Source organism: Heterodontus francisci, chromosome 5 (genome assembly GCF_036365525.1).
Source record: "Heterodontus francisci isolate sHetFra1 chromosome 5, sHetFra1.hap1, whole genome shotgun sequence".
Taxonomy (NCBI): domain Eukaryota; kingdom Metazoa; phylum Chordata; class Chondrichthyes; order Heterodontiformes; family Heterodontidae; genus Heterodontus; species Heterodontus francisci.
This window is the reverse complement of record NC_090375.1, coordinates 174577885-174605034: the sequence shown is the minus strand read 5'-3', so window position 1 is coordinate 174605034 and position 27150 is coordinate 174577885. Positions and strand designations below refer to the sequence as shown.

General features: G+C 40.5%; 1 protein-coding gene across 1 annotated transcript in view; it reads left to right on the top strand.

Moving 5' to 3' along the window:
* The window catches only part of rnf19a (ring finger protein 19A, RBR E3 ubiquitin protein ligase), a 247116-nt gene that overhangs the window by 178680 nt on the left and 41286 nt on the right, over nucleotides 1–27150 (top strand). The window contains 3 exon segments of the mRNA XM_068032374.1: nucleotides 11894–12006; nucleotides 12009–12598; nucleotides 25221–25543. Of these exon segments, the coding sequence (XP_067888475.1) occupies nucleotides 11894–12006; nucleotides 12009–12598; nucleotides 25221–25543 (1026 nt within the window).

The window sequence follows — 27150 nt, the reverse complement described above, 5'->3', positions numbered from 1 at the left end:
CCTCCAGTACCTCACCGAAGTGGCTGTTCTTACCCATTATTTAGACACTCAAGTTATGAACAAACTAATTTTGCAGCTAACCTGAATCTTTATGGTGGAGTCACTAGCTAACAATCAGGAGTGAATATCTTGGCTGAAAGCCTTGTGTTGCATTTAATTACTGAACCTTCCAAATAGTTGTATATCTTTGATATTACCTGCCAAATTGAAATCATACCTAAAATAAAAGCAAAATACTGCGGATGCTGGAAATCTGAAATAAAAACAAGAAATGCTGGAATCACTCAGCAGGTCTGGCAGCATCTGTGGAAAGAGAAGCAGAGTTAACGTTTCGGGTCAGTGATCCTTCTTCCGAAGAAGGGTCACTGACCCGAAACGTTAACTCTGCTTCTCTTTTCACAGATGCTGCCAGACCTGCTGAGTGGTTCCAGCATTTCTTGTTTTTATTTGAAATCATACCTTTTTGTTTCAATTTCAGTAACAAAACTGGGTGAGTTGTGTATTAAGGTGGGTCTTTTTTACTTAGTGTTTTTCATCTTAAAATCCTGAGTTTAATTACCCTCTTTCTGATATGCAACTTGTGTCTTCTACTATGAAGACAGTCACAAAGAATAGTTCATTGCCTCTGCCATTTCCTCATTCCCCATGATTATTGTCTCCTTTTCCTCATTCCCCACGATATTGTCTCCTTTTCCTCATTCCCCACGATATTGTCTCCTTTTCCTCATTCCCCACGATATTGTCTCCTTTTCCTCATTCCCCACGATAATGTCTCCTTTTCCTCATTCCCCACGATTCGTGTCTCCTTTTCCTCATTTCCCCATGATTTTTAAAAATAAATCTTGTATAACTTTGGCCTTCCTAATAAACTTTTGATCCTGTTACTGATAATGTCACACATTTAAGACTTTCTGGAGTGTATACATCTTTGGATGAATATTCTTAAAAACTTCTTTGAATACTTGTAGAAAATAATTAAGATTGTTGTCACTAAAGTGGAATTTGAATTGAAATAAATACAAACCTGTTGTAGGAGAGTAGATTGTTTCATTATTGTGTACCTTGGTGCTCAGCAGGGCTGCATCGGGGTTTTGGGGGGTGGGGTGGCGGTGGTGGGGGGGGTTTGTAGGTTGGAGTATGCGGACCGTGGATTGCAGATCTGGGGGCCTGGCACAAGGGTGGAGTTGCAGGACGTGGTGAGTATGGAATGGGCTTTGTGGGGCGGAGGTGTGGGGCAGTGGGGTGGGGTAGTGCAGTTTTGAGGTCAATGCTGTTGCAATGCATGCTTGCTTCTGAATTGGAGATGGAAGCATAGGGTTATAAAGAAAGTCTATGAGTACAGTCCATATTGAACAAGGAATACATTTCAGAAGATTAGGGAGTTGTAGTTTCCCAATTTTGTAATTATGGTACTGATGTTGGCTTCTTTTGGAGTCATCTGACCAAGTGGATACTTTGCATACAGTCTGTAGCTGTGGAATCACTGACATCAACTGTACTACTTTCCTACTACTGGTTGTTATTTTGTGATGCTAACAGATGTAAGATCATTTGAGCTGAGGTTATAGTGGCCTGTTAAGGTTAACCAGACTTGAGAGACTTTTTTAAAAATTCATTCATGGGATGTGGGTGTCGCTGGCCAGGCCAGCATTTATTGCCCATCCCTAATTGCTCTTGAGAAGGTGGTGGTGAGCTGCCTTCTTGAACCGCTGCAGTCCATGTGAGGTAGGTACACCCACAGTGCTGTTAGGAAGGGAGTTCCAGGATTTTGATCTGGCGACAGTGAAGGAACGGTGATATAGTTCCAAGTGAGGATGGTGTGTGACTTGGAGGGGAACTTGCAGGTGGTGGTGTTCCCATGTATTTGCTGCCTTCTAGTTGGTAGAGGTCGCAGGTTTGGAAGGTGCTGTCTAAGGAGCCTTGGTGCATATAGACTTGTTATGACCATGCTTCTTCTACAATATTCTAAGTCCCTGATTCAAGATAGTCTTGGTTATTGCACACAGAGCCAGTCTAGGAACATTAATTCCCTTCTTGTTGTGAATTGTAGAACAGAGAATTCCGTTTCAATCTTTTGTTGAAGTAACACTGAAACAATGAATCCACAAAGCTTGAACATTTCTAGCAAGCATTCTAGGATATCTTGTGTCTATATCATGTCCAAAATGCTAATATGTGCTCCTCAGTGGCTAATCAAGTCCTCCAATCATGCTGTCATTACATCACCTGAGCACAACAAATCCCTTCAATATTTTAGTAAAAGTAGCATAACATTAAAAAAGCCCACAAAGGAAAGGTTCTAAATGAATCTTCATACTACCCTAGCAACTGTTTTAAGTACGATCAGTTTCATAATTTAACTCTGAGACCAAGCTGGCATGATTGGCTTGATAAAAATGTACACATGTTCAGGTTTTTTATTTCTGCATCTTGAAGAATGCAAGGATAATTTCAAGCTGCTGAGAATATTGATTGAAGGTCACATATTTTTGAATTTTGGAAATATAGACTTGCTTTTTGTTTTGAGACTGAGGCAAGTATAGTAAGTCACAATGTAGTTATGTAAAATATTTTACACTTGATAGGACTGTTAACAGTTGATGCCACTCAGGGCATAGGTTTTCAAAGGGGATTCCTAGGGCTCCACTAGATTATCAGCTATCAGTCATTTACGGCATAGGAGGAGGCAGTTCGGCCCATCGGGTCTGTGCTGGCTCTCTGCAGAGCAATCCAGTCAGTCCCACTGCCCTGCTTGATCCCTGTAGCCCTGCAAGTTTATTTCCTTCAAATTCCCATACAGTTTCCTTTTGAAATCGTCTCTGCTTCCACCACCCTCGTGGGGAGCGAGTTCCAGGTTATTATCACCCACTGTTTAAAAAAAGTTCTTCCTCACATCCCCCTGTATCTCTTGCCCAAAACATTCAATCTGTGCCCCCTAGTCCTTGTCCCATCAGTTAATGGGAACAGTTTTGCTTGTCTAACTTATCTAAGCCTGTCATAATCTTGTACACCTGTATCAAATCTCCCCTCGATCTCCTTTGCTCCAGGGAGAACAGCCCCAGCTTTTCCAACTTGGCCTTGTAACTAAAATCCGCCATCCCTGGAACCATTCTGGTAAATCTCCTCCACAACTTCTCAAGGACTCTCACATCCTTCCTAAACTGTGGTGACCAGAACTGGACGCAATACTCTAGTTGGGGCTTAATCAGAGCTTTATAAAGGTTCAGCATAACTTCCCCGCTTTTGTACTCTATGCCTCTATTTATGAAGCCCAAGATCCCATATGCTTTCCTTGCCACCTTCAAAGATGGATGCACAAGCATCCCCAGGTCCCTCTGTTCCTGCATGTTCTTTAGAACTGCTCCATTAAGTCGATATTGCCTCACCCTATCCCTTCTGCCAAAATGATCACCTCACACTTGTCTGTATTAAATTCCGTCTGCCCACTTTGCTAGACTATCTGTGTCCTGTTGCAGGCAGTTCATATCATCCTCACTGTTTGCCACTCCTCCAAGTTTGGTATTATCAGGTTTTGAAATTCTAATTTGTATTCCAAGATCCAAGTCATATATAAAAGCTGTGGTCCTAGCACTGACGCTTGGAAACACCAGTGTCTACCATTCTCCAGTCTGAAAAACAATTATTCAGTCCTTAAGCCAATTTTTTATCCCATTGGACACTATCCATCCTCAATATTGTTAACTAGGTTTTTATGTGGTACTTTATCAAGAGCTTTCTTAAAATTTGTATAGCCAACATCCACCACATTCCCTTCATCAACCTTCTCTGTTACTTCAAAAAATTTTATTTGATTAGTCAAGTACGATCTGCCTTTTACACATCTGTGCTGGCTTGCCTTAATTACATCATACCTCTCCATGCCTGTTTTTTTTTCTCTGATTATTGTTTGTAAAACCTTTTACCTACCACTGATAAACTAACTGGACTGTAGTTGCTAGGACTGTCCTTACACACTTTCTTGAATAAGGGTGTTGCATTTGCCACTTTCCAATCCTCTGGCACCTCCTCCATATCTAGGGAAGATTGGAAGATTATGGCAAGCCCTTCTGCTATCTCCACCTCCCAATTCCTTTAGCAAATTGGAATGCAAGCCATCTGGACCAGGCACATATCTACCCTAAGCTTAGCCAATCTTTCCAGTACCTGCTCCCTCTCAATTTTTACCCTATCCATTGCCTCTGCTCTCTCTGCTTCTACCGATATTTTGTCAGATACCTCGATCTTAGTAAACATATACAAAGTACTCAATAAGTATTATAACAAATAAAAGCAAAATACTGCAGATGCTGGAAATTGGAAATAAAAACAAGAAATGCTGGAAATACTCAGCAGGTCTGGCAGCATCTGTGGAGAGAAAAGCCGAGTTTAACGTTTCAGGTCAGTGACCCTTCTTCAGAGCTGTTCTGATGAAAGGTCACTGACCTGAAACGTTAACTCTGCTTCTCTCTCTGCAGATGCTGCCAGACCTGCTGAGTATTTCCAGCATTTCTTGTTTTAGTTACTCATTAAGTATTCTAGCCTTGCCCTGTTCCTCTAAGCATATAATTGCCCTTTTTGTCCCGAATAGGCCTCACTCCACTCTTTTCTACCGACAAGTAAATAGTAAGCAGATAAGAAGATTTTTGGTTTATCTTTTATGTTGACTGCCATTCTATTCTCATATTCCCTCTTTGCCAGTCTTCTTTTCCTTTTCACCTCTCTTTCAACTTGTATTTGGTCAGGTTCTCACTTGAAGAATTCACCTGACATGCCTCTTTTTGTTTTGTTTCTTCATACTCTCTATCGCTCTCATCATCCAAGGAGCCCAATTTTTGGGTCCCCCTATCTTTTGCCTATACCTGAAGCATCTCTTTCTTAAAGATAACCTATTGGTCCGTAACAGTTTTTCCTGTCAGTCTTTGGTTTTTATTTTACCCTGACTGGATCCCTTCTCATCACATTGAAATTAGCCCTTTCTAGTCATTTTACCTTGTATTGTTCCTTGCTTTTTTGCATTACGAGTCTAAACCTTATGATATGCTGATCACTCTTGCATTTGGTCCACTTGGCCCACCACATCTCCCAACACCAGATCCAGCAATGCTTCCTTTCTACTTCGGCCGAGAACATACTGATTAAGGAGGTTCTCCTGAACACATTTCAGAAATTTCTCCTCCTCCTTTCCCTTTACTCTAACATTATCCCAATCAATGCCTGCCTGACTCATTTGTATTTTTTGAAGTTAGTAGCATCTGTGTTGCTGTATATTTACTAATAAGGTGGAAAAAATTCTGTGTTGATAGAGTTTTGTGGTGCTGAACTTTGGAAATTAGAACAAAAGGAAGAGTTGCCCAAGTTCCCTTAAAGCAATTAGAAAACTGCTGTTCAAAGGAAATGTGCTTTGGATGGGACATTTTCACTTCTGTAAAAAAACATGAAGTGTAGTAAGAGTTTCTGATGTCTCTCCACAGGTTTCAAATTTATTTGGTTCAGAATTAATTTTTAAATCTGCACAAAGTTTGTTTGGATCTAACGTTAAGTCAATCCATCTATTCAGTAAATTAAAAAAAATGAAAGTGCCAATTAGCTGGAGAGGGCCCAGGTAACCAAAAGCGCCCTCCAAACATTTCAAGTCCTAAGACATTTTCATGTGCATAATGACTGATAATTCAAATGCAGCTCCAGCCATGATGTGTTAGCCATGGGCATTAAGTTGAGAAACATGCCCTGAAAATTGCCACTAAGGTGGTCTGCTAATGTTTTATTTTGGGAGTGTATCCTTCAGCTGGAATGCTAAGCATACACAGATTTGAATTCCTGAGCACCTCCAGTGAATCTTCTTGTCTGCTGTAAACAGTCTGTTTCAAATCCTTATTAAGTTTTTTTTTCAAAACAGGTGGAAAAGCAGTAATTATAGGCATATATTATCCTGGATCGCAACAGTCATCTCCCTTTCCCTGTCTTTGAAGACATTAACTCCTTACTGGGATATGGTGCCACTGATGCCCACACATACACTTTTCAGCAGGGGCTGTCTGATGAGCAATGGGATTCCTGGCCAGTTTTATTTTTCTCCTTTTAGACCACGGTGCTGGGTTCGGTTGTAGAGCTCCAACTGCTAATGTGATGGTGACCGAGAGTGAGATTTGAATCTTGCGCTCTGTGTCATTTAGTGTTACACCAGGCAGTGTCTTTATTCATTAGGCCATTGAAGAAGCTCTACGTGGCATTTGATTGTTGGAAAGGAGATTGGAACAGAGTCATTAGCATAGCCTGAATTGGGATCTTACCATGAGTCTTGACCAGAGAGAAGACAGTGAATGTAGGTTAACTTGTCCCAATGAGGAAAAAAATCATTCTGGGTTACTCGTAATAGCTGGAGTCCTGTGAATGGGTTAATTCTCCACCCTCAACTGGAGGATCATGATCAATGCGGAAGATCTCATGAATTAAAAAAAAAGAGACGCTGCCATCTGGTAAAACATAGATTAAATTTCCAGTAACACTTACTCAGTGGAATGAACAGGGGAAGTAGTAAAAATATACATTGTAAAATGCTGATTCACTGTTTGAGATCATACTTGGGTTACACAATTGAAGGATGCTACAATAGAGCCACAGTTCTTCACTGCCCAGTTGTCTGTCTTTTAGTTATATTGTAGCCTGACTGAAGTATGGATTCAGTTCTGCAGGTAAATAGTAGTATAAACCCCACCTCTACATGCATTATGGATAAATAAGTATGGAGATCCCCTATGAACTCCATGCTGGATATAGTGGAGTCTGGGGGTTACACAGAGCTATCTTTGGCTATTTCTGCATCTTGTGGTTGACTGGCAATGCAGATAATGGAGGTGAGAGATCAGCTGTATCCTCCACTTCCGTTCCCTTGGATTAATAGTGTCTTTGATACAGTCTGACCTTTAATGCCTCAGTACCCAGAGTAACTAATGGAATCCTTATCCATTTACATTGATAATCATGTCTTTCCCCCCCCCACTTTTTTTAAGAAAGGAAACTGCTTGTTGGAGATTATTGGTAGCGTATTGTCAGCAACATACCCCCTAATTTGTTTGGAGCGCATGGATGATTTGTTGAAGGGTGTGGCCCCATTTAACTTTATTTGTCTGATCATGTCTCTGAATGCCGTTGGCACTTTTTTCTACAACAATATAGTGTATGTAACCTAGCAAAACATCCCAAAGCTCCCTTCCAAATCTCTCTCCATCCCAACTTGGAAATATATCGTCACCTCTTCATTGTCGTTGGGTCAAAATTCTGGAACTCCCTACCGAACAGCACTATAGATGTACCTTCACTGCAAGAACTGTAGTGGTTTGAGAAGGTGGCTTACCACCACCTTCTCAACTGCAATTGGGGTCAGTAAATGCTGGTCGTTTCAACGATGCCCACATTCCATAAATGAATTTTTAAAAAGTATATAAAAATGCACACAATTGGAGTTAACCATTTGATGTGGATTGGTAAATGGTTGCGAGTTAGGAGACAGTCAGGATAAAGGGAATGCTCTCCAATTGATTGGTAGGATGTGGCATTTGGTGTTCCCTCTGTAATCTCTACTGGGGGTTTAGTTTTCCATGTTCACCATCTACGTTAGAGAAGAATTGTATCGAAGTTTGTAGATGATGCCTAAGAGGCACTGTAAATTGTGTAGATGGGAGCAGTAAGTTACAAAGGTACATAGATTAATTGAGTAGGCTAAACTGTGGCAGATGGTGCAAGTATGAGGTTATCCACTTTGGATTTGAGAAATACAAATCTTAATATTTTCTTGATTTTAAAAACTAGGATCTGTGGAGGAGCAAAGAGATTTAGGTTCTGTGTACTCAAATCATGATGTGAAAGATAATTTATAGGGTAATGAAATGTTGGCCTTCTGTCAGCCTTTCATCTCAAGAAAGTTAGAATATAAAAGTGAAGAAATGGTGCTTCAGTCTCACAGAGCCTCGATCAGACCCCATCTGGAGCATCATGTTCAGTTTAGGGCACCACACCTTAGGAAAGATATGAAAAGCGGGTAAATGAAGTTGAGATACAAATCAGCCAAGATCTAATTGAATGGCAGAGAAGATCAAGGGCCCCTACTCCTGCTTTTATGTTCCTGTCAATTTGTTTTAACTTTTTTGCATGTTCTTAACACACCAAAACAATGTTGTGAAGGAGTAAACTTGTAAAATTAAGCTAGTTGTGTGTTCAAGTACCAGCCAACCATGTGACTACATACTCTTAAAACAAATGCCCGTATGCAATTTGATCCCTTCCTAGATTTAAAATCAATAGTTGGCAAGAGTTATTCATATTTCCAGTTTCAAAAATATTAAATGAAAATGATACTTATTACAAGGGGGAGGAAGAAGAAACAAAGAACTCACTGGATCTTGATGGCATAATAGGTGAATAGTCTGACATTGAATTCTCTCCTGCCTATGACTTTTTTTTCCTTTCTCCTGGTATTTTTAGCTGCTTCCTATAATGTTTAATAGTTGCCTAGGTCTTAACTTTGGGAGTTCATCATAAATTGATTTCACAGTAATAACAAGACTTGTACAATTCTGTGAAGTATTAACACACCAACCATTCTCAAATCAAAGTGCAGTTTTGAGATTTTTTTTTCTCAACTTACCAGAAAAGTGGGCACAGGTTTGGGAGGCAATAACTTGTCCCAGGGCTTTAGAGAAGAAAGGGAGGTTGGAGATGTGGGATAGTTTGCAAGGACAGAGGAGTTGAGTGTTTTTTTGAATATGTTGGCATGTTTGAAAAGGAAGGGACAATACATGAGAGGAAGTCATTTACAATGTCACCTAATATGGGGCCAGGAATGGAAGTTGGGTAGTTAGCAGTTTAATGAGATGAGAGTCAGTGACCTCAGATAGGGCATGGGGGAGATAGGACAAAAGCTACAGAGAGTTGTGTATTTATGGCTAGGGCAGGGAAGGTTTGAATTGGATGGGGAAGCAGCAGAGGCAGCTGAACTGATGGTTACAGTCTTGGTAACAAATGGCTTTCCTCGTTAACATCTATTTGCTATCTAGTGGTTATTGTACAGATCAAGAGCAATTCTCCTGATTTATTTCTCAATATGCTTACTCATTCATGGAGTTACTTATGCATCCACTGTTGAACATCAATTTTAGGAATCAAAACTAGCACTCTTTCCCATTATGGCAATACTACATGTATGCAACATAATCTTTGGGGCTACGGAGGGGGGTGGGGAATGCTCCCCTTGATGGGCAGGCAAGATTTAAATGAAAATGACCATGTACTGGATTGTGAAACTTCCCCTAGAGTTCTTTCAGGTCATTCCTATACTGAACGACTGAAAAGTTAGCCAATTTAAACACAAAATCCTTTATTTAGTAATAGGAACAAATGAGTAATTGATGAGCAATCTTAATTTCCTCTCCATGGATTTTAACATTTGGGTTTTTTAGATGTTTGGGGCCTGGTTAAGGACTGTTCACTTTCAAATTCACATAAGGCTGCTTTGCAACTACGAATTCTGATGATCAAACATGCCAATCTGCTTTCAACAATAGGTAAACATCAAAATGCATTTTCTATGCCAAGTGGGAATAATTGCTTTTTTTTAAATGGGTAGAATGTGCAGTATTTGTCTTGCAGTAAGAAATGTCAAGCTATTTTGTTTAATCATAAATTTTTCACTGTCAGTGCTAGTCATAGGCCTGGGTTGTGCGATCAGTGGCAAAGTGACAGTACCCACCACTGACCTTGAAGAAGCCTTCCTGCAGAGGTCTACTGATGATGTCTACTGAGGTGGATCTTTACCTTTCCCAGTGTTAATTTAATTCTGGCACCTACTTTAGGGGAACTATGGTGTCCAGAAGAATTCTCTGACGCATTTTAATATTTTACAGAGCAAAATAAAGATTGGGACATTCATATGAGATTAAGGGAGGTGGTGGCGTAGTGATAATGTCACTGGACTAGTAATCCAGAGACCTAGGCTAATGCAATAGGTTCGAAACCCACCACGGCAGATGGTGAAATTTGAATTCAATTAATAAACCTGGAATTAAAAGGTAGTCTAATGGTGACCATGAAACCATTGTTTGTCGTAAAAACCCATCTGGCTCACTAATGTCCTTTAGGGTCATCCTTACCTGGTCTGGCCTGCATGTGACTTCAACCACAGCAATATCCTCAGAAATGGCCTCGCAAGCCACTCAATTGTATCAAACTACTACAAAGTCTAAGAAAAGGAATACTGTTCGTCTACATATACCCCAAGGATTGCAGCAATTCAAGAAGGTAACTCAGTACCACCTTTTCAAAGGCAGTTAAGGATGGGCAGTAAATGCTGGCCTAGCCAGCGAAGCCTGCATCTCATGAATGAATAAGTAAAAATTAGATGCTGAAATACCATAAACTTTGAAAAAAGTTATTAAAAAATCTATGGATTTTATTTTATATCATAATGGAGAAATTTGACATTCCACAAATTTTCAGGACCAGAGGGGTTGTTCAGGATTAGACTTGGTACGCCATTAAAACCTAGTTAGGCCTCATTCAACAAGGTGTACCTTTTCAAGGGTTTTTACAGCGAGACTAAGAGTAAAAATGGAAGTTCTCGTCAGTTCAGATTGTAAGACTTCTATCTGTGAGGACTTCAAGAGCACACCCTGTGGAGGCTTGGGGAATAATTGGCAGCAACATTTTTGAATTTTTGCCATTTAATTGCTTGTGCGGCATCAGAAGTTGCTGTCCGTTTCAAAAGCGTAATGACACAAACGCTGATGGTTCTCTTGTCATTACAACTGCAAGATCCGGGCCATAGTGTTTAACCTCAGGCGAGGCTGTTCTGTCATCTGAACGTACAGATGAATCACCTGTGATTAGGTGTGAAGTGAGAAAAGAGCACCAGGGATGTTAAGTTTGGCTCATCAAGTAGCTGATATAAACTCCAATACCGCCTCCTGCCTCTCAGTAGTACTGATTCATATTGGTGACTGGACATACACAAATGTGTTCTTTTTACATTGAGATTTTCTAACTGTTTTCCTTTGTTATTTCTGGAGTTTCTTGGCCCTGAAATAAATAGTGCCCAAGAAGTCAGGTTTATGGTGAGAAAGTCTTCTAAATATATACTTTTAAGATAAACTTGAGTAACAAATTTTGTTAGTTTTTCTGTAAATATTACCACTATTTTGGCTAGACTACAATATTGTCTTGCGAATGTGAAAAATGTTTAGTTCACTAATTTTGAATTCTGCAACGGTAAAGTTTGTCTGTTAGATTAAAAATAGATCCGGCAATGACCTATACTGCTAGCCCAATGGAATAGTGAATATGTTCCAAATTTTTTGTGCTGGTGCATTCTGCTAGTGCAGGAAGCTTATTGTGTTTAAGAAACTTTCGGTTCAACTGTTGCATTTATGTTTTCAACAAACACTCTTGACAGTTACTGGTTCTGTGGTAATTTATTATTTTGTTTTGCCTGCATTACAGTTACTGCTTCAGATATTTTAGTTCTCATTTTTAATAAAAGAAACAAATTGCAACTGCCTATTCTATCTAAAGCTTACATAAAGTGTCATTCTGAGCAGGAAATTGTCATGATTAAAAAATGTGGTTCTGTTGCATACTTTCCTTTTCCTGTTTGTTTTCTACCCTTTAAAATCGTGTTTGTTAGCCTCATAACACACATTGAAGATGCACCCCCCATATTTTCGTGAATGTTCTTTAAAAGCATGTAAAAACAAAAATTAGCAGTGACCAGCTGTGCCAGAAGTGATTTATACTGGTGCACAAAATGTCTAATATCATTTACAGCAAGGGTATGATTGAAAGATTTACCAGTTTCCTGTTCTTTTCTTTTACAGAAATTCCAGGAACGTTTTTTTCCCCCCAGTAAACTGTCTTGTGATCACCCATTTGTTGAATGAACGTTATAGAACATGAATTAGCACTTGGAAGAACATTACTTTGTAGCAAATTTCCAGGACTGGAACCTCTGAAAGAGGGATGCAAGAAAAATGAGTTTGCATCGCAATCAGCAAATAGGATCAGACCGTGATCTGCAGTCCTCTGCTTCCTCAGTCAGTTTACCTTCTGTTAAAAAGCCACCAAAGAAACGTCGCATTTCACTCGGGTCTCTGTTTCGAAGGAGAAAAGAGTCAAAACGAAAGTCCAGGGACTTAAATGGAGGAGTTGATGGAATTGCAAGTATTGAAAGCATTCATTCAGAACTATGTAATGATAAGAACTCCATATTGTCAACCTCTTCTGAAAGTGGAAGTGCATCTAATGACAAACAAAATGGAGACTTTCTTGAATGCCCTCTGTGCCTTTTGCGTCTCTCCAGGGACAAATTCCCAGACATTATGACTTGCCACCACAGGTCGTGCGCAGACTGCTTGCGGCAGTACTTGCGGATAGAGATCTCCGAAAGTAGGGTTAATATCAGCTGCCCAGAGTGTACTGAGAGATTCAATCCCCATGACATCCAATTGATTTTAAATGATGATTTGCTGATGGAGAAGTATGAGGAGTTTATGCTGCGCCGATGGCTGGTGGCAGATCCAGACTGCCGATGGTGTCCTGCTCCAGATTGTGGGTAAGGAAAGATCACATTGGATGTAATAGTTGTCACAGAGGGGAAAGGGGAGGAGATGAGGGAACACATGGGTTCTTCCTTTACTTCCTGGTGTTTCAAAATATTGCTGCCATTGGGTTATTAAATACATTCTGTCAACACAGTAAAGCACTATTTTTTGCAGTTATGTACTAATACGTATTACCTGCTGTCCCAATAGATTTTATCTTCGAATGCTATCGTAAACATTCTTATTAGGGCAGTCTAATTTTTCTCTACGATTTGCCCTTTCATGTGAATCAGCTGGAAGGTTATGTAACATCACAAACACCAAATACTGATAACTGGTAGCCTCTAGTCAAACATCCTGTTCACACTGCAATTTTCTGACTCAACCATTCAGCACTTGATTGAAACTCTTGAAAAATTATCTTTAGTCCACTTGAATTTATAATTCCATTTTGAACAAATATTTTCTCAAGTTTTATCTAGGTTGATTTATGTTCCACTTAAACACTTAGCTGTTTGCAATTTAGAACTATTTGTATAATTTAAAAGCCAGCAATTGTAACTTTAGCCATTGGTAAAAGGTCACTTCGGCCAGTAGGTGAATTGAACCTGAGGTTTTCTGGTCATAAGTTGCCTGTTAGCTGTGTAACTTGTGCCACAGAGTTTAGGAGTTAGGAGCAAGAGTAGGCCATTTGATCCTTTTGAGCCTGCTCTGCCATTTGTTAAAAGCGTGGCTGATCTAGTTTTGGCCTTAACTCCACTTTCCTGTCTGCCCCCCATAACCTTTGACTCCTTTGGCTATCAAAATTTTATCTAACTCAGGCATGAATAAATTCAATGTCCCAGCCTTCCACTGCTTTCTGGGAAAGAGAATTTCACAGACTAACGACCCTCAGAGAAAAAAATTCTCTTCATCTTAAAAGGGATGTGTCCTCTCGTTCTAGTCTCCCCACAAGAGGAAACATCTCCTGATATCCACTCTTATCAAGACCCCTCAGGATTTCACCTTCAGGATCTTATATGTTTCAATAAGATCACCTCTCATTCTTCGAAACTCCGACGGGTATAGGCCCAACCTATTCAACCTTTCTTCATAAGATAAGCCCTTCATCCCCAGAATGAGTCGAGGGAGCCTTTTATGAACTGCTAATGCAATTATATCCTTTTTCAAATATGGAGACCAAAACTGTACTCAATACTCCAGATGTAGTCTTACCAAGGCCCTGAACAGCTGTAGCAAAGCTTCCATACTTTTATACTTGATTCCGCTTGTGATAAATGCCAACATTCCATTTGGCGCCTTAATCACTTGCTGTACCTGCATACTCACGTTTTGTGATTCATGTACCGGGACACCCAGGTCCCTCTGTACCACCGAGTTCTGCAATCTCCATTTAAATAATATACTACTTTTTCTATTCTTCCTGCCAAAGTGGACAATCACATTTTCCCACATTATACTCCATCTGCCAAATTTTCGCTCACTCACATAACCTATTTATATCTCTTTGCAGAGTCTTTACCTTCTCTTGACAACTTGCTTTCCTTCTTATCTTGGTGTCATCGGCAAATTTAGCTATCATGTATTCGGTCCCTTCATCCAAGTTACTGATCTAGATTGTAAATAGTTGAGCCCCAGCACTGATCCCTGTGGCACTCCACTAGTTACAGCTTGCCAACCTGAAAAAGACCCACTTATCCCTACTTTCTGCTTCCTGTTAGCTAACCAGTCCTTTATCCATGCTCTCGAGGAATATGGAAAGTGTAGGCGGGTACTTAAAAAAGTAATTGAGAGCGAAGAGAGGGCATGAAAAAACACTGGTGGGAAAGATAAAGGAAAATCCCAAGGTGTTTTATAAGTATATTAAGGGCAAGAGGATAACCAGGGAAAGAGTAGGATCCATTAGGGACCAAAGTGGCAATCTGTGTGTGGAGCCGGAGGACGTAGGTGACGTTTTAAATGATTACTTTTCATTCATGTTCATTATGGAGAAGGACGATGTAGGTGTAGAGATCAGGGAGGGGGATTGAGATATACTCGAACAAATTAGCATTGAAAGGGAGGAGGTATTTGCAGTTTTAGCAGGCTTAAAAGTGGATAAATCCCCAGGCCCAGATTAGATGTATCCCAGGCTGTTATGTGAGGCAAGGGAGGAGATTGCAGGGGCTCTGACAGAAATTTTCAAATGCTCTCTGGCCACAGGAGAGGTGCCAGAGGACAGGAGGATAGCGAATGTAGTACCATTATTCAAGAAGGGTAGCGGGGATAAACCAGGTAATTACAGGCCATTGAGTCTAACATCAGTGGTAGGGAAACTGTCTGGAAAAAATTCTGAGGGACAGGATTAATCTCCACCTGGAGAGACGGGGATTAATCAAGAATAGTCAGCTTGGCTTTTGTCGGGAAGATCATGTCCAACAAACTTGATTGGATTTTTCGAGGAGGTGACTAGATGTGTAGATGAGGGTAAAGCAGTTGATGTAGTCTACCTGGACTTTAGTAAGGCTTTTGATAAAGTCCCGCATGAGAGATTGGTTGAAGGTAAGAGCCCATGGGATCCAAAATTGGCTTAGTGGCAGGAGGCAGAGGGTGATGGTCAAGGGTTGTATCTGCGATTGGAAGCCTGTATTAATGATTTAGATGTGCATATAGGAGGTATGATCAATAAGTTTGCAGATGACACGAAATGGTGTCGTAGATAGTGAGGAGGAAAGCCTTAGATTACAGGATGATATAGATGGGCTGGTAAGATGGGCAGAGCAGTGGAAAATGGAATTTAATCCTGAGAAGTGTGAGGTGATGCATTTTGGGAGGATGTTGCTTGGAGCATTTCAGCTATGAAGAGAGACTGGGTGGGCTAGGGTTCTTTTCCTTAGAGCAGAGAAGGCTGAGGGGGGACCTGATTGAGGTATACAAAATTATGAGGGGCATTGATAGGAAGAAATTTTTCCCTTAGCGGAGGTGTCAATGACCGGGGGCATAGATTTACAGTAAGGGGCAGGAGGCTTAGAGGGGATTTGAGGAAAAAAATTTTCACCCAGCGGGTCATTGGAATCTGGAACACACTGCCTGAAGGGGTGGTAGAGGCAGGAACCCTCGCAACATTTAAGGAGTATTTAGATGAGCACTTGAAATGCCATAGCATACAAGGCTACGGACGAAGTGCTGGAAAATGGGATTAGAATAGATAGGTGCTTGATGGCAGGCACGGACACGATGGGCTAAAGGGCCTGTTCCTGTGCTGTATGACTCTATGATAATATGTTTCCCCCTACATCATCGGGTGTAGTAACCTTTGATCTGACACCATTACCGAATGTCTTTTGGAACCAAGTTTTCCCTTTTCCACCTTGTTTGTTACTTCCTCAAAGAACTCTAATAATTTAGTTGTTAAAGTGATTACTAACAACACAGCCGGTAGCTTACGTCATCCAACTGCGCCAATCTGCGCATGCCACGATTGGTTGGCACATGTGCAAATGATGTCATCGCATAATGCGGGCATATGGGTTGGCGCATGTGTAGATGATGTCATCGCAATGCGGGCAATTGGTGGGGGGATCCAGGCCGGAGAGAGCAGGGGTCTGGGGAGCGGGTAGAGTGCAGCCGAAGACCCTGCTGGTGGTGGATATGCGCTCCTCTTCCCCCCCTCTCCCCTCCTCCCCTCCGGCCATTGTGTGCTGCCATGAGTTTAGGTTGCCATTGTGTGATTATTTGAGCAGCGCCATCTTTAATCCTGGCAGCTGCCTGACGTCGCACACTGTGACGTTTTAGTGGCATAGGCTGCATTTGTGCATGTGCCATTGCAGCGCCACCTAGTGGTGGCATTATCAGCAAACGCAGCCTTCAGTTAAACACTATTTCCCTTTCACAAAACCTGTTGACCCTGTCTGATCCCATTATGATTTTCTAAGTATCCTGCTATAGACCTCCTTAATAATAGATTCTATAATTTTCCCTATGACAGATGTTTGACTAACTGGCCTATAGTTTTCTGCTTTCTGTCTCCCTCCTTTCTTGAATAGAGGTACATTTGCTATTTTCCAATCTGCTTGGGACCTTTTTATGGTAATTGTCCTTGGTTCTGGACAGTACTCCCCTGATATGCTCATCAAGTAATTTAGTGAATCAGCTGATTGCAGAGATTAAGGTCACTCGTTTGGTTGTCTGCCAATTGATTGATCCCTGACCTGTGCAGCTGCAGGGCTCCTGGTTAAGTTGGAGGAATATTGGCTATGTTTCCCACTTGCGGTGGAGGAAGATTAGTCATGATTTCTGCTCCTGATCACTATTTAGCATTGGCTTCTGGAAATGTGTGTTTTTAAACATTAGATGAGGATAGAATTGGGCTCCAAGGGGGTGGAAGGTTATCGGGGGTAGATGGGAATCAGTGCAGCCATGACCTTACTGAATGGCGGAGCAGGCTCGAGTGGCCTACTCCTAATTCATATGTTCATATGTTTGTATGTTCCAAATTAATGTCCTGCCTGTCAAATAGTTTGATGACTGTCAAAGTTGCTTCAGTAACATCAAAGATACTCAGTGCCTGAGATACCTTACCCTAGCAAGGAGTTGGTGTGTTCAGGGATGGAAGAAAATTGGCAGTTTAAAAAGACACATTGACAAGTTATTTGCACAACTTGTTCAAGAATGCTGAAAGAGGCACACTATATGTCTGACTGGCCAAATGTGAAAATGGTAACTCTCTGCCTGTCTCCCTTAATAAAATAATTTAGTGAGAACCCAAGATGATGTTTTCCTTTAGTGTTCATGGGGAAAAAGTACATGGTCTGATTTTAAGACTAGGAGAAAAGCTTTTTTCTCTCTCTAATACTTTAAAGAGCCTTTGTAGTAGCCTAGGCAGTGGCAATTCTACTGTGTTAGGGGTTTCCAAGATTAGATATTAAATAGTGATATTTCATCTTTCAGCTACTGCCCCGGCACCTTTAGCTGCTCCTTGCTTTGAAAAATGCTGCCTTAGGAAAAAAAAATGAAGATTGCATTCCTGATTGTTGCAATTGTGCAGTAAGATCTGAAGTCAATAAAATTTCAGTTAGTTACCCTACTTTTTATCAAAAAGACTTGTAACATTTTCACTTGTGCCTACATCAAAACTACAAGTACAAAACTAATACACTATACAAACAAATGAGTAAATTTTTTAATTAACTTAGAAATAGGGGCAATTACTTAAGTACTTAAATGAGACCATTACAAAGTAAAACATACTTTAAAAGTAATTAGTTTTAGCTAAAATCTTATACATGGTAACTCGGTCTCTGATTTTGGCTGACCCTTCAGCTTTGTGTGCGTAGTTTAGTTGTGACTGTTCCGAATTTTTATTAAACAGCATTCTTGATCAGTAGCCAAGCGACTCTTGCCACAGATCTGTCTCCATGAGAAAGGATTCTCTTGTAAGGTGGAGCTTTTTTCATCTGAGAAATTTAATTCAATTGTAATTAGTACATGAATTAGAGGAGTGCAGAGATCTCAGATGGCTGTAGGGCTGGAAGAGAAGGGCTTAAACCATGGAGCAATTTGAAATCCAGGATGAGAATTTTAGAATTGAGACAGAAGGTTTTAGGAACAGGACTGGGGAGATAATCAAGTAGGCGTTCGATCACGCGAGACAGTGAGTGGTTAGGATCTGGAATGCACTGCCTGAGAGTGTGGTGGAGGCAGATTTAATCGTGGCTTTCAGAAGAGAAAAAATTTGCAGCGGGGAAAGGGCAGGGGATTGGGACTAGCTGAGTTGCTCTTGCAGAGAGCCAGCACAGACATGAAAAGCCGAATAACCTTTTTCTGTGCTATAACAATTCTATGAAAGTGTGATTTTTTTTTTTTTCACTGCTCACCAATTTACTGTATTCCTTTTATTAATAAGTGCCAATTTCCCGCTATACAGGAACTGATATAGAAAACTTTAAAGGAGTGTTCTAGATTAAATTTTGAAATAAACCAGGCTATAGTACAAGGAGTGAAATGATCCACTTTGGTAGAAAAAACAGAAAGGCAGAGTATTTCTTAAATGGTGAGAGGTTGGGAAGTGTTGATGTCCAAAGAGACACGGGTGTCCTTGTTCATGAGTCACTAAAAGCTAGAATGCAGGTGCAGCAAGCAATTAGGAAGGCCAAGTGCTGGAAAATGGGATTAGAATAGTTAGGGTGCTTGATGGCTGGCACAGACACGAGGGGCTGAAGGGCCTGTTTCTGTGCTGTATAACTCTATGGCTCTATGACAAATGGTATGTTGGCCTTCATGGTAAGGGGATTTGAGTACAGGAGTAAAGATTGCTGCAAATGTATAGAGCTTTGGTGAGACCACACCTGGAGTATTGTGTACAGTTTTGGTCTTGTCTCTGGAAGGATATACTTGCCATCGAGAGAGTGCAACAGAGGTTCACCAAACTAATCCCTGGGATGGCAGGATTGTCTTATGAGGAGAGATTGTGGAAACTGCGTCTGTATTCTCTAGCGTTTTGAAGAATGAGAGGTGATCTCATTGAAACTTACAGAATTCTTACAGGGCGTGACAGGGTAGATGTGGAGAGGATGTTTCCTCTGGTTGGTGAGTCTAGAACCAGGGCATACAATCTCATAATAAGGGGCAGGCCATTTAAGACTGAGAGGAGGAGGAATTTCTTTACTCAGAGGGTGGTGAATCTTTGGAATTCTTTATCCCAGAGGGCTGTGGAAGCTCAATCATTGAGCATGTTCAAGACAGAATTCGATAGATTTCTGGATACTAATGACATCAAGGGATATGGGGATAGTGGGGAAAAATGGCGCAGAAGTAGATGATCAGCCATGATCTGTTTGGCGGTGCAGCTTGACGGGCCGAATTGCCTACTCCTACTCCTATTTCCTATGATCCTAGGAGGCTTATAATGTCACCATATGTTACATGTTTCAAAGCAGATTTGCTTATGAAGGTATCATGTTTAGGATGCATTTACAGCAAGGATTGGCAGCAGATTATCTCTGAACAATTGTATAATATACCAACACCTTGCAAATGCTTAGCATGCTTCCACTGATGTGGAAGTGATTAAAGATATTCCCACATCGTCATCAGGAGGGAACTGTTTTTGGGCAAAACACACTTGTACCCAGTACTGTATTTAAGACATTTTCCTATTCCTATATTTACAACAGTGGCTACACTTCAAAAGTACTTCATTGACTGTAAAGTGCTTTGAGACATCCAGTGGCTGTGAAAAGTGCTTTACAAATGCAAGTCTGTCTTTCCATCTTTCCAAAAAATTGGGACTGAGCCACTTCCCATGCTGCTAAATCCTTTGTGTTTCTTGATCCTTTCCCAAGTATTTGGTAAATAAATGCACTACATGATATAGTGAATCGTGGGGTGCCACAAGGATCAGTGCTGGGGCCTCAGCTATTTACACTCTATTAATGACTTGGATGAAGAGACAGACTAATGTATCTAAGTTTGCTGATGATACAAAGCTCGGTGGAAAGGTTCGCTGCGGGGAGGATGTAGAGAGACTGCAAAGAGATATAGACATGTTAAGTGAGTGGGAAACAAGATGGCAAATAGAGAATAATGTAGGCAAGTGTGAAGTTGTTCACTTTGGTCGTAAAAATAGAAAAGCAGAATATTTTTTTAAAAGGTGTGAAAATAGTAAGCGTTCGTGTTCAGAGAGACTTGGGGACACTCGTACAAGGAACGCACAAAGTTAACGTAGCTGCAGCAGGCTATTAGGAAGACAAATGGCATGTTGGCCTTTATTGCAAGAGGATTGGAGTACAGGAATAAAGAAGTCTTACGAAAATTGTACAGGGCTTTAGTGAGACCACATCTGGAATACTGTGTGGAGTTTTGGGCTCCACATTTAAGAAAGGATATACTTGCACTGGAGATAGTGCAGCGAAGATTTACTAAATTGGTCCCTGGGATGAGGGTCCTATGAGCGAGGCTGAGTAAATTGGGTCTATATTCTCTGGAGTTTAGAAGAATGAGAGGCGATCTAACTGAGACATAAAAGATTCTGAAAGGGCTTGATAGGGTAGAAGCTGAGAGATTGTTCCCACTGGTCGGGGAATCTAGAACACGGGGACTCAGGATAAGGGGTCAATCGTTCAGGACTGAGATGAGGAGAAATTACTTCACTCAAAGGGTTGTGAATCTTTGGAATTCTCTACCCAGAGGGTTGTGGATGCTCCATCATTGAATACATTTAAGGCTGGGATAGATAGAATTTTGGACTCGCAGGCAATCAAATGATATGGCGAGTGGGCAGGAAAGTGGAATTGAAGTCCAAGATCAGCCATGATCATATTGAATGGTGGAGCAGGCTTGATGGGCCGTATGGTCTACGTCTGCTCCTATTTCTTGTGTTCTTGATTTGCATTGTCTGGGCTGGCTGAGTTAATTGAATTCAGTGAAGAAACTGTTGAGTGGTTCTGGGCGTTAGACTGACTGAGTGGGTGGGTGGAAATGGAGAAAAATCAGCGTGGGTTTTTGCTCCTGGTTGCTATTACTGATTTCTGCTAGATGTGTGGGGAAAAGCTCAGCTGTGATTCTTCAAATGGTACTCAGAATCACCTTACATATGAAAACTGACCACTGGCACCATTGAGTTCCCCAGTCCAGCAATGGAAATGTGCTTCAACAAACTTTGATGTGGTCATGATATTATTGTGCTGAAGAATAGTTGACCATGGGCAATTGTGGACTCAACCAAAATGTAATTTTGGGGCGGCGCAGTGGTTAGCACCGCAGCCTCACAGCTCCAGCAACCTGGGTTCAATTCTGGGTACAGCCTGTGTGGAGTTTGCAAGTTCTCCCTGTGTCTGCGTGGGTTTCTTCCCACAGCCAAAAGACTTGCAGGTTGAGAGGTAAATTGGCCATTATCAATTGCCCCTAGTATAGGTAGGTGGTAGGGGAATATAGGGACCGGTGAGGATGTGGTAGGAATATGGGATTAGTGTAGGATTAGTATAAATGGGTGGTTAATGGTCAGCACAGACTCGGTGGGCCGAAGGGCCTGTTTCAGTGCTGTATCTCTAAATCTAAATCTAAACAAAAAATCTAAATTGTGCATTTTTGCTTTATAGCAATTGAGTAAGTTTTATACTGTAATTAGGAAATGTTCGTTACGCATTTGCTTCTCATTCTTTTTTTAATTGAATTATTTACCAAGTTTTATACTAGAAACACAACTTTGTTAATACATGCATTCACTTTAGTAATTGAAATGATCTTCTAAATACTAATATTGTTCAGTACCCTCTTTCCCCCACCACCTCAAAAAAAACCTTGCAGATCGAAGCAACCTTTCGCAATGTTCCTACTGAAAAAACATTACCTTTTTTCTGTTGTATTTCATTGTTACTGTTCTTCATAGGATACACCTAGCTTTGATATCAGAAAGCCTTAGGATGTGTGTAGAGAGAATAGACTCCTTAATTAACTAAATTACATCGCCCTTTTCCAGACTAATATTCCACTAGTCTGATTTCATAAAACAAGAAGATTACTCATCCTGTCTGCCTACCATTAGCGACTAGACCATTTCATGTCTTGAGCTTTTAAGATTTATTTTACATTGAAAGATCAGTCTATTTTTTTTTTAAAGAGCTGGTTTTAAAAGTTTTACTTGTTCATTTTTATTTATAGGGTGCAATAAAAAGCTTGATGGATTAGATTTACACACTTAGATTTGAGCCACATATGTTACAAGGTTAAGTTCTGCCAGGCATTAAGTATTTGCAGTTGGTGCAATTGTTCACTTTTGCTAAGATTGTTAGGAGTTTGTGAACATGAGCTGTCAATAGCTTGATGATTAAGCATGTGTAATGGAAATGTTGGCTTGAAGCATTACAGATGTTAACTTCTCAGAGGTATATTTCAATCTTTATGAATTTCAAAGCACATTTGTATGAAATTAAAGTCTCTAAATTATAGGTTGGAATAATGGAACAGCTAATACTTTTGTGGTTGTATGTCTGGAATGCTTTTAGAAATTACAGTGTGATTTTTACATGGCTAAATATTTGACCCTTTTATATGATGATGAATCATAGGATTCAGGAAGCTTAAAGAAAAATTCTCTCATTTTATGCCTTCTCTGACCTAAATTGAACACTTAAAAATAAGATTAAGCCCATTTCTTCATTTGGTTTTGTGGGGTTGCGGGGGCCGGTTGTTCTTTAAATAAAATTTTAATTTGATTTACACTTTAGTTTGCATTTTATTGACTGACATTATCAATATATGGAATTTTTGGATGGTATGAACTTTGACAGTTAAATATTTAAATTCTTTAAGGGTTCCTTGAAGCATGTGCCTAACTTATTGAATCTAGATTTGCTCTCTGTGATCTCAAACTTGGACTTAAATCTGGATTCAAAGGTGTGTGCGGAATAGGGCAGAACACCCAGTATTGTACCCAGTCCTGGCCCATGCATATGGTGAGGTTCAGTTCTTTGAGTGCTAGGCGTCGGTGGTATCTGCCCAACTAGACTTTATTTCATTGGGAGCCTCAACAGTAGGACTGAGGCTATTCCATTGTGAATGCATTACAGCTGAGGCTAATTCCCAATGCTAGTAGTTGATCTAATTGAGATCAGGAGAGGGAATGATGGTCAGTTTTGCTTCTTTCTAATTGGAGGTGCTGAGGGTCAATTAATTGTGACTGTACCACTATCCAAACTTAGATCAACTCATTCAGCACAATTAGGAGACATAATTGACTCGCTGAAGAAACTCAGAGCCATCAGTGGGACAAAAATTGAGTAATTGTATTGGTAGTTCACTCCTTTGCATGTATGAGGGATAAATCACCCGAGTCATCAGAAAAAGTTGTATAATCTTTTCTCTGGGTAAACAACAGTGGGTAAAATAATGTACTGTAAATCCTCAACATAGTTAAAGAAAGAAGTAAAGAATGTCTTGTGCACCTTATATCTATTCTTCTGTAACTCTCAAATTTTTTAACTGTTTTTGCAATGTTTTAACATCAAGAACAACTAGCATTAATATAGATTTAACATAGTAAAATGTGCCGTTTTACTGAGCCAGTGGGCTGCTCAATTTTGTAGCTCCAATAATTGATGGTTCCTGCCGCTCAACATAAAAATTGAGTACTTCATCAGGCTGAATGTCATTGGTTTCTTCAAATCTGGCAAAGTATTTCCCAAGTGATGCACGCTAAGTCCTACAGCATACAAGCTGTTGCTTTTCTGGATCCATTAGTTATTTAATCCCAATTAAATGTTCTCCTTGAGGGTATTTCTAGTAATCTCACCAGTGTGACCAACTTGAAGCCTTGGAACAGAAAGCTGTTCAATATTCCAAGGTTTTCTGTGTTGCCGCTAAGATTTTAGCAATGCTTGCAAGGGTGGGCATGTGACATTTTCATGCTTTGCTAAAATCCTGCTGACATTGCTGCAAACATTTAAACTGGAGAGCACGCAGGAGTACGGTTATAGATTTTGGCCTTTCACCATTTGGGTTTCATCTGCAGGGAGTATTTTGAGCAATACAACACCAAGGTGATTCTTGCTCTGTACATCAACTAATGGAAAATATAGTGCTGCATTATTCAGCACAGTCCCTACCTCTCGTCCTCGTGCACTCGCGCATGTCGTAGCCCTAAACTGACCTTGCTTCTTTGCTGGTCAGCGCAATTTTAAAACACAGGCTTTTTTGACTGCAAAACTGAAGGCAGGCTTGAAATAAGCACAAGAACCCTTTTTAATACTGAAATTGGAGACCCCTGGCTACCAAGCTGACCCTCAAAGAGGACTGCAGTCAAATCAATGAGTGTGCTCCCTGTCCCTTTCTCAAAGGTTTCAGATATACGATCAGTGAAACCCAATGCTCCAATTTTTGACAATGACAAGGAAGTCTGTGATTAAATGCAGTCACACCTGCCTTTTAAACAATTAACATTTAAAATCCATTTTCTGCTTTCCTTGGCAATTTGCATCTTATGAAGCACTTTGCAGTCCATCCTGTTTGTTTTCTGAATTTAGGGCTCTTCTTTGGAGAACTTCTCTGTATGGCTGTGGGCTTTTAACCCTGCAAATACAAGTTTAAATTTCACACTGGCAAATAAATGAATCTAATCATAAAGGCTATTCCGTGTGTTCATCTAACTGTGAATTGATGCAGCTCATCCATCTGGCCTGTTTCACCAATTATTTGCTGTGTCTACTTCCATAGACATTGGAAAAGCACAAGTGTGAAAGATACGGACATCTGGTTCAAGTCACAATGGTGCACTAATGTTATAAATCCTTGGGTTGCACTATTGTGCGAGTAAATGTGGGGCAGTGTGAGTCCATACCCATAAAGTAAGATGCTCAGACCTTTTTTTTGGGAGCGACTGAAATTATTGAACCAGAGCGGGCATTTATGGCTGACCCAAATTTGTAGTGCTGGTATAATTGCTCAATTTGGGAGCTGGGGTTTGGATCAGCGCTGCTTTGTAGTAATTTTGATTACTGTTAAAATGATCTCCGTGTTTGCATGAAGGTGCTTAGTGATTCTAACTTCTGAAGTCTGAGAAACTTTCAGGATGCATGCATTTGATGTCAGTGCAATATAGGGGTGTTAAGGACTGAATTTGTTTTCATACAGATGACAAATTTATTTTTGTTTTTGCAGTTATGCAGTGATAGCATTTGGCTGTGCCAGCTGTCCCAAACTCACTTGTGCCCGTGAAGGATGTGGCACTGAGTTCTGTTACCACTGTAAGCAAATATGGCATCCAAATCAGACTTGTGATGCAGCACGTCAACAGAGAGCGCACAGTTTACGATTAAGAACAATACGCTCTTCATCAATCAGCTACAGTCAGGAATCTGGTGCAGCAGGTACAGAAAACTGGACTCTTCGTAGATACGTTCAGGACGAGATTTCGGGAAGAAAGGGGTTACCTGAAATAAACAGCCTCCTGGTCAATCAGATTTTACCATCACGCTCCACAGGTAACCATTTTCTTGATGGAATCTCCTCCTATAGAAATGCATGCCATGTTTTGTTTATAAATTTCCAGATTTGAAGTCCTGTACATGTTTAGTCTTGCTGGCAGGGAAAAGGACTACTTGAAAACTAGTGCTTTAGATGAAACCTTTTGTTTTCTACTAAATTATCCCATTCTGCAATCTCAAAATAATGTCTGTGTGATCCTCAATAACCTTGTGCAGTTTATCTTGTAAACTGCATGAAACCTTGTGAGAGGCTGGATAGAGAACACTCTTGTAGTCCAGATGTTGCCATGTTGCACAGAATGCATTTATACAAACTGGGCTACAACCAGGTGGACCCTTTCTTGCATATGTATGCATCTAGGAGAACAAAATATATCAACAATGGGAACAATTGTTTCTTGGTGTTGACATCGGGCAGTGTCATTGCGCAACCTACCCAATGTCCTTGGTGAAGACCCAGGTCTTGATTCCATTTGATTGACCAGCTGTAAGCAGTCATTTGGTGCGTGGAAAATCCATTGGCTGTTCAACAGAGCTGACCTGGACATAATGGGCCAAAGGAGGGGAGGTGGATGAGAAGATTTTTATGGGACTGTAAGGACCATTTATACTCTTCCTGGCTCCAGAAAAATCCAAACAGAAATGTAGGTGATTTTGCAACAGCTTGCTTGGGTGAGGCCATTCCATGTCTTGTAGCAGTGGGAGGAATGTGTGTGATGCATTCTCAGTTCATTGGTACAATTCATAGCACAGAAACAGGCCATTCAATCCAACTGGTCCATGCTGGTGTTTATAGTCCACAGAGGCTTTCTCCCACTCTGCTTCATCTCGCCCTCTCTAGCTTCCCCTTAAATGCATCTATACTATTCGTATCAATCACCCCATGCAATAGCAAGTTCCACCTTCTAACCACTCTGGGTTGAAGAAGTTTCACTTGAATTCCTTCTTGGATTTATGGCTCCTAGTTTTCATATTACATGTCGGGTTCTTACCAGGTGCTTGGGTTGCCCAGGTGAAAATCCAAAGAAAATACTGGCAGGTGGGATGGGCATTAAGTTCAGCCTCACAATTTTTGGAGCGCACCCGCCCAGCAGAGGCTGTGAACCTGAACTTACACCACAGCACACTGAACTCTACTCGACCTTTGTAGATAAAATGATGCAAAATGAATCATGGAAACTCTTCTTTGGCACAGTAGATCAGTATGTACTTTTCATGCCATAGTAGCTTTAATTTATTTTATAATTAATTCCCAGGATATTCAGACCTTCTGGCTTGCTGGTGTATGATGTGGTGATAAACTTAAATGTAAAACTAAAAGCTTTATTTCTATAAAACAGTGAAAGTACTCCATAAAGACACTGAGATGGTGAGCAGTAGCTTATTGATATGGTATTTTTTTGAAATTGTGTAGGTATTTCATTTCATTGTGGAGCACTTTTTTGAATTTTTTTTTAGTAATGACTATAATGCATCAGGAATCAAATCATTGTAAATAAGAAGAATGACTATATACTGAAAATCAGAGAAAAATGAAAATAAAAGTGCATTTAGTTGGTCTGACTATGAACTTGCAAAGCTGGTTATACATTGTTTAATATAGT